Source organism: Corvus moneduloides, chromosome 23 (assembly GCF_009650955.1).
Source record: "Corvus moneduloides isolate bCorMon1 chromosome 23, bCorMon1.pri, whole genome shotgun sequence".
NCBI classification, from domain to species: Eukaryota; Metazoa; Chordata; class Aves; order Passeriformes; family Corvidae; genus Corvus; species Corvus moneduloides.
Window position 1 is genome coordinate 1,453,112 of NC_045498.1, and position 8,107 is coordinate 1,461,218.

General features: G+C 54.8%; 1 protein-coding gene across 8 annotated transcripts in view; it reads left to right on the forward strand.

The window, feature by feature from the left end:
* Nucleotides 1-7,736, forward strand: part of HIVEP3 (HIVEP zinc finger 3) — a 257,516-nt gene extending 249,780 nt beyond the window's left edge. For 7 of the 8 annotated variants that reach the window (XM_032132044.1, XM_032132043.1, XM_032132045.1 and 4 more), the window contains 2 exons: nucleotides 2,028-3,094; nucleotides 5,757-7,736. In XM_032132044.1, coding sequence (XP_031987935.1) covers nucleotides 2,028-3,094; nucleotides 5,757-6,581 — 1,892 coding nt within the window. In that variant the 3' untranslated portion in view covers nucleotides 6,582-7,736. Of the gene's footprint in view, nucleotides 1-2,027; nucleotides 3,095-4,863; nucleotides 4,929-5,756 lie in introns of all 8 variants that reach the window. The other variant, XM_032132050.1, reaches the window with a different exon arrangement.
* The last annotated feature ends 371 nt before the right edge of the window (nucleotides 7,737-8,107 follow it).

Genomic DNA, 8,107 nt, shown 5'->3' on the forward strand with positions numbered 1-8,107 from the left:
GAAGCCCGGGCTCAGGGGTGGTGTCAGGAGGCCAAAGCGGATCCCTGGGGCTGTCCCAGGACTCGCTGAGATGTTTCCCTTGCTGGAATTCGTGGTGGCAAACGCAAACAGCTCCCCCAGTTTGGGGCTGGCTTCACTTTCCCTTCACTCCTGACCCTGACCCTGCTCTGTCCCGGCCGGGGCAAAGAAAGGAGAGCACCAGGACAAGGCACAGCTCCTGTCTGTCCCCAACCCCAAAACCAGAGTCAGGGGCTGGCTCACAGCTCGGCCAGTGAAACGCGTTCCTCTTCCAAGCAGGAAATATGCACGGCTCAGCCTACAGCTGGGAGTTTGGAATAATATTTGTTCTGAGCTCAGCTCCTCTGGGAGTTTGCAAAGAGCCCGGGCCCAGCATCCCCCCATCACAGCGGAGGGTTTCACAATGTGAGCCAGAATCCCTCCCCGTGGAGAGCTGCTGGGACAGCTCTGCCTTCAGGGACTGCTGCAGGGATGTTTTGCGTGGATATTGGAGGGATAGATGAGATGCTCCTTTCCGTTCCCGGTTTCAGGCAGGCTCTTGGGTGGATTATCAGCCATGGGAAAATCCATGTGACTGGGAATGCCAATCGCTTCGTGAACAGTTCCTTGTAAGGCCCTGGCATTCAAAATAAACCCAATTAGTCCTTTTAGTCCCTCACAGGGACTCCGTGCTGTGCGGCCGTGTCCCCTCTGGAGCCACCCTGGCTGCTGCAGCAGGTTCGGCCCAGCTCGGCTCCCTTTAATGCCCCCTCCAGCTGGTGCTGCTGGCAGTGGCACCTCTGAACGGGGACCTGTTCCAGGCTGGGCGCAGGAGGAGCCGTGTCCCGGGCTGAAGCGATGCAATTTGTCACACACAGGTGTCACAGCAGCACCCGGGCCACGCCGGGATCCGAGCGTGTCCCAGCAGCTCCGCTGCATCTCCGGGCGCCTGGCGCGGGCACAGCTGAACATTTCCAGCCCCTCCGGAGCAGGGGGACCCGCGGCCCTGGCAGGGCGGTTCTGCTGAGCTGCAGTGACATCCAGTGGCTGTTCCCGACGGACCTGTCCTGCTGCCAGCAGCCCTGCGCATCTGCCAGGGGAAAAGCAGATTTTTCTCTGAGCGTTGAAAGCTCAGTACCCAGCCCCAAAAGCTCCTGCTGGCCCTTCAAGCAGCAGAGAGATGTGGTTTCACCTACAGGAATATTTTAAATCCTGTAAAATTTGCTTTTTTTATCCTCCTCACTGCCCCCAAGCTCTGATTTACAAAGCCCCAAATCCTCTGCCCCACAGAAGCCTCCGAACCACAGCTGGAATTTATCTTACCACAGGAAAATCCACAGAGGTTCCTTCCACCCTGTTGTTCGATTTTTAGAGAAAGCCTAAAAAGCCTTGCTGGAAAGCCTAAAGCCTAAAAGCCTAAAAATCCAGGCAGGAAAAGGCCCAACAGGTGGAGCTGGCCATATTTTGGCAACTGTGGATATTCTGGAGTCGCCACTGCCACAAATAATCATCAAACTCCACTGAAGGATGGGGGTGCTGCTGTTCTCATCTATTAAAGGGTTGGGTTTTTTTGCATTTTAGAGCAAATCAAGAGTGTGGCAGGTGCCCAGCAGGGCCTGAGGGCTGTGGGTGCTGACAGAGCTGGAACTGGGGTGGAGTGGGATTCACTGGGCTCTACTGGGATCATCAGCAGGGCAGCTGGCAGGGAGGGCAAGGCTGCAGCTTCAAAGCAGGAGATGATCAGACCTAGGAAACAGCTGGGTCCTGTCTCCTCCAGTGCCCTTAGAGCTTGTGAGCAGATTTAGCACAAAAATAGCCCCTTACAGGTGTTTTAGGGGCAGATGTAACACAAAAATAGCCCCTTACATGTGTTTTAGGGGCAGATTTAGCACAAAAATAGCCCCTTACAGGTGTTTTAGGGACAGATTTAGCACAAAAATAGCCCCTTATGTGTGTTGTAGGGGCAGATTTAGCACAAAAATAGATCCTGAACGTGTGTTTTACACTCTCTGTTTCGTGTTTGCCTCCAGGAACCAGTGAAGACCTTTTCCAGGACTCTGAGGGGCGGGAGGGATCTGAGCCCATCGAGGAACACCAGTTTTCAGACCTCGAGGAATCCGACGACGATGACGACAATGAGGACGAGGAAGACGAGGAGGAAGAGGAGAGCCAAGACGAGCCAGCCCTGAAGCTGCCCGAAGGCAAACACGGCACCCTCCTGCTGCACTCCTCAGGGGGCTCCCCATCTTCCCAAGAGGAAGGCACTGACACGGCACCATCCACAGCTCGAGAAGCTGCTTCCAGCACCCCGAAAGCGGGGGAAGGCCAGCAGGCCTCCTCCTCCTCCTCCTCAGGGCTGGAAAGCAAGTGGTCAGCAGACAGCAGCGACGTTGCTGTGTGCCACAGCTTCTTGAGCCTCCACAGACCAGCTTTGACCTCCACCGAGTACTTGGCTCCTGCTGAGAGAGAGTCTGTCACGAGGCCACCGATGTCCTTGGCCATGGACCTGTCGACCTCCAAAGACACCTCCCCGAGGAAAAGGTGGTCCCCGAGCCAGGACGGTGGCAGAGGGGGTGGCAGCAGCAGACCAATGATAGCGAGGAAGCACTTACTGACCAAAAACGAAACCTCCCCCAAACGCTTCTCCCCCACGGCAGAGCTGTCCTCCCTGAGGTGCCTGTCCCCAGGGAGGGGGCTGTCCCCCTGCCAGCGCCTCTCTCCCAGGAGGGAGGCGTCTCCCCTGAGGTGTGTGTCCCCAAGGCTCGAGCTGTCGCCCAGCAGGCACCTGTCCCCCCGGAGGGAGCTGTCCCCGAGGACAGCCCTCCCCCCAGACGGAGAAGTGTCCCCTGGCAGGCACTCATCGCCCAGCAGAGAGATGGCATCCCTGAGGTACTTCTCCCTGAAGAAAGTCTTGTCTCCAGGCTGCTTGGAGCTGTCCAGGTATCCATCCCCTGGGAAAGAGGACGTGCCTGGCACCAGCAAATCAGCGGAGGACAAAGTTCCAAGCTCCTACCAAGCCCAGCCCGGGATGTTCTCTTCGATGCCTCTACCTCACAGGTTCTTTGGCAAAAACTTACAGCTCTACGAGTCCAAGCTGGTAAGTCCAGAGCCCTGCTGCCCTCTGCTCCCCACAGGGTGTTCTCTGGTCGGGTTTTTGGTGAAGGCTGTGATGCAGAAGTGCACAGGGACAGGGGACAGCAGTGGGTTTTGCACCCATTTGGGTCCTGCCCTTCTCAGCTGGAGAGAAATAAAGTTATCCCTTCTCCGAGGGGTTATTCCCACCCCTGGGCCAGCCAGGCCTGCCGGGACAATCAGCAAGGACAACCTCTTAATGATTAATTGTCACTTAGAGCCTTTTTGTTCCTGGGAATTTCATTCCCATCCCTGAGGTTTCCCCGGCTGGGGTGGAGCTGTGACCATTTTCCACTGGTCAGTGACCTGAGGCAGCTCTGAGGCAGCCCTGGCTGAGCCCTGTGTCCACCCACAGCCAGCTCTGCTGGGGGAGCTGCTGAGAAAGGTTTGTTTGGACATCTCTCATTTCATCTGGCTTCTCTCTTCAGCACAGCGAGGGGGTTCCCACTGGGCCCAGAACATTATTTAATCTCTCTGCTGGAGATCCTGTGGGTGAAGGGAACTCGCCTGTTCCTGTGCTGCAGGCAGATGGATGGGGGCTTTGGTGGAATATTCCCCCTTCCTGCGGGAGTGCCGGGCTCTGCTGTCAGTTGTGCTGATGAACGTGAGATCCACTCGCTGTGGGGAGAGACTCCAGCCCTCAGGGACTGCCCTGGGGAGAGAGAGGCCTTTAGAGAGCCCCTGCCACCCTAGGTACTGAGCCAGGGCTTCTGCAGACCTTTCTCCCATGCCCATGACAATCTTCTGTCCTCCTTCCTCCTCCTTTCCACTCTGAGCCTTTGTCTCACCTTCTCAGAGACTTTCCTTTATTTTAGGCCCAAACTTTGGCTTTCTTTAATGCCGTTTCCCTCTCCTGTCAATTCACATCTCATGGTGAATCTCAGGGCTCTGGGAACCCCCATCCTTCAGATCTTCTGTCAGGATAACTTTCTGCTGCCTCTGCTTGGAGCAAATCCCCTCAGCTCCCAAATCCACAGTAGGAGACAATGATTGAAGCCCTGCTTGTCTGCCATTCCCACCTTTGTTCACTTCTACCTTTTGGCTTCATTTTCCTGCTCCTTTTCTGCACCCAGAGCCACCACTGTTGATTTTCCATGTGCCTCCAAAGCAACAGCAAAAAACCTGAATGGAAAACTTCCTGTTTACCAGCATGATGGACAGCTGGGCTTTCATTGCAAAATTAACATTCCTGCTAAGGCCACAAGAGACAGAAAGACCAGAGGAGGATTTGTCAGATCCCAAACAGGGCTTGAGGATGATCTTAGCTCGGTTTCAGTGTCAGGCTCTGCCAAGTCTCACCACGACCATCTCTCCTCCCACAGGCCCTTGCTTAGGGCAGTCTCTCCTTGTGGTGATTGTTGCACCACTGAAATATTTGTTTGGGGTTTCCCAGCATCCCTAAAGTGATTTAGCCAAGACTTCCTGTGGATAAGTGACAGTGTTTGACCTTGTCCCTGCTGACCCTACCTTTGGTGGCTCTTCCTTTTTCTCTTTCCTGTTCTCTTTTGCCGCTTTCCTCTGCCGCCTCTTCAGAGATCCAGCTCACAGGATCAGGGAGTTATTCCCCATAATCCTACAAAGAAATGTGCCCTCCTCACACGTGGATCCTCACATTTTATCTCCAACCCCATCTTAATGGAAAGTTGATTTCAGTTTCTGTTGCTTCCTCTTCTTGGGAGTCCTGTGCAGGGATTTAGTCGTAACCTCATCACTAATTAATCCGTTTCTGTTTAGCCACATATCTCTCCATGATGTACGTTAGGAAACTATGGGAAGCACCGAGAGAGAAAGAGGAAAAGGTAAAATGTAGGGTCGGAACCCTTGATTCGCACAGAGCACCCCGTGAGGGTGGTGGTGGGGACCCACTGCTGGGCGTGCCGGAGTTGGTGCCGCCTCTCACGAAGCATCCCTGCACTCAGCAGCTGCGAGGATGCGATCCTGCTTTAGGAAAGCACAGTCAAACCAGACAAATAAATAAATTAATTAATAACCTCATTCTGGGCTCTCGGGAACCCCCTGCACTGACAGGGATCCGAAGCAGCTCGGCTGGCAGCAAACACTGGCGTCCTCTGCCAGCATTTCCGAGGCAGCTCTGAGAGCAGGACGAGGGGTGATGGTTTTAAACTAAAAGAGGGGAGATTCAGATTGGATTTAAGGAGGATGTTTTTTACTCTGAGGGTGGTGAGGCCCTGGCACAGGGTGCCCAGAGAAGCTGTGGCTGCCTCTGGATCCCTGGAAGTGCCCAAGGCCAGGTTGGACATTGGGGCTTGGAGCAACCTGGGATAGTTAAAGATGTCACTTGCCATGGCAGGGGGTTGGACGAGATGACCTTTAAAGGTCCCTTCCAACTAAAGAATTCTCTGCTTTTATAATGATCCAGGCCTAAGCCAAATCCCTGGATCTGTTCCCCAACACACCAGGGGCATATTTGTACCCAGAAGGGAAACGCTGTGGTTTTTGCTGCTCTCACCTTAACGGTTTGGGGCTCCACATCTCCCTCAGTTGATTGACCTCCCTCAGATCCGAATAAAACGCTAACCCCAGTCCTTGCACTGAGCATTGCTGCTGCTGAGGCCATCACTCGTGTGCTGCACTGACCCAGCTCTTTCTTTTCCCCCCCGGCACAGAAGATGGAACCCCGCAGCCCGCCCTGCTCCCCTGGCACCCCGCAGCCCGCGTGCCCCCGGCCCCTGCAGGCCCCTCACGACCTCCACGCTCCCGGCCGAGGGGAGGAGAATGTCTTCAGCCACCTCCCGCTGCACTCGCAGCAGCTCGCCAGGACCCCGTACCCCATGATCCCCATTGGGGGCATCCAGATGGTGCAGGCCAGGCCCAGCACCCACGCCAGCCTGGTGCCCGGCCCCGTGCTGTCCCTCCAAGCGGGACACTTCGCCTCTGCAGCCAGCGGCCTCGCCCAGCCCAGCCGGGCTCCCAGGAGGGACGAGGAGCCCCAAACCCCTCCAGAGCCATCATCGGCGTCCGTGTCCCCCGTTGCGAAGGTCTCCAAGTACACCCTGTCCCCGGAGCCGGCGGGTGGTGGCTTCTCAGAGGAGAAGATGAGGACTAGTGAGCTCCAGCAGGAGCAGGAGGAGCACAAGCCCGCGGCCAAGGCCGAGCCCAGCCCGGCGGAGCAGACGGGGCCCTCGGTGTCCCCAGCCAGCCCCAGCATCCCCCAGGAGCCCTCTCCAGAGCCCTCGGCCAGCGGGGACGACCCCTCCAAACCCACGGGCAAGCAGCAATCGGGCAGCTCAAGCACCCCTCCGGAACCACCCTGCACTTTCATCTCAGCCGTCCCCTCGCTGGAACCCCCCCCCGGCCACCCCCAGGCCCAGCCCTGCTCCCTGCGCCCCAGGAACCTCTCCGGAGAGCCCGGCGCGAGCAGCCCACACCCAGAGCACTCCGATTTAGGTCAAACTCACAAAAAGGTGGATGAAAACACGGGAAGTACTTAAGCCTCCGCCAGCTGTTCCACCTTTAGGCTTCCTCTGTAAAATCAACAGACATTTTCAACACTATTTCCTTTAGTATAATCATAAGAAGCACTCTAGTGGATGACCAAACCCATGGAAAATTCCTGGTTTTCTTTGTCCCAGTCTGGTATTATCTCCACATGTATGCAGTTACTTGTGCCTTTTTCTATACCTTTTGTTGCTTGAAATGTACAAAACTGTTTGAGGCTGTGAATATTTTTTTAGAGTTTTTTGGAAAGGGGGTTTGTTAGACCTTGTCTTTTTTGCCATTTAGGTGTGCGTAATCCTGGGCCTGAGAGACGCAGAAAGGAAAGGGTTAAGCATTTTAAAGAGGAAGAAGATGCACTGAAAACAAAAGCAAAACAGAGAAAAAAACCTTTTTTTTTATATTGATTAAACAATTAAAAAAAAAAAAAAGAGAAAAAAACCCCAAACCCTTGCTCCTGTGTACAGAAGTTTATGATTCGTATTTATTACATGCTTTATTTAATTCTTGCAAAGTGCTTGGTTGGTTTTTTGGTTGTTTTTTTCCCTCGCATCCCTATGGTTGTGCTTTAAACAGTTGAAACTGCTTTACATTTGAAAAACGTGTTTACCCTGACCTTGTGACTGAAAGTAGCACTTCCTTGAGCAGGGGAGGTTCCTTGTTGGCAGGGAGAGAAGTTGTCCCTCGAAAAGAGGAAAACGAACCGCGAGCAGCCCTCCCTCCTGCAGAACCCAGCAAAGCACTTTTCTAAAAAAAAAAGAAAAAAGGGACAAAAAAAAACTTAAAAAAACCTAAAAAAAAAAAAAAAAAAAAGAGTTCTTCTTCAAAGATTTACCTGGAGAAGGTAGGAATGTATGGAATGTAGAGCCCGTGCCAGGAAGGGTCTCTCGCTGGACGAGCCCCCTGCTTTGCTTTAATCCTCCCGCGGTGCCCGGCAAAGCCCTGCCCGTGCCTGAGCCCTCCTTGGGCCGGGGGAGCCTCTGCAAACCCTCGCCCGGTGTCCCAGGGGAGGAAACCCAGCCTTGAAACCCTTTCTCTCCCTCCGGCATGTTGAGTTGTGGACAGGCTCCCCTCATCCCATCCCATCATCCCATCCCATCCCCTCATCCCATCCCATCCCATCCAATCCCATCCCATCCCATCCCCTCATCCCATCCCACCCCATTCCCTCATCCCATCCCACCCAATCCCATCCCATCCAATCCCACCTCCTCATCCCATCCCATCCCACCCGATCCCATCGCATCCCATCCCCCATCCCATCCCATCGCATCCCATCCCATCCCCTCCCATCCCCTCATCCCATCCCATCCCATCCCCTCCCATCCCCTCATCCCATCCCATCCCATCCCCTCCCATCCCCTCATCCCATCCCATCCCATCCCATCTCATCCCACCCCAGTCCCTCATCCCATCCTACCCCATTCCCTCATCCCATTCCCTCATCCCATCCCATCCCATCCCACTCCATTCCCTCACCCCATCCCATCCCTTCATCCCATCCCACCCCATCCCATCCCAC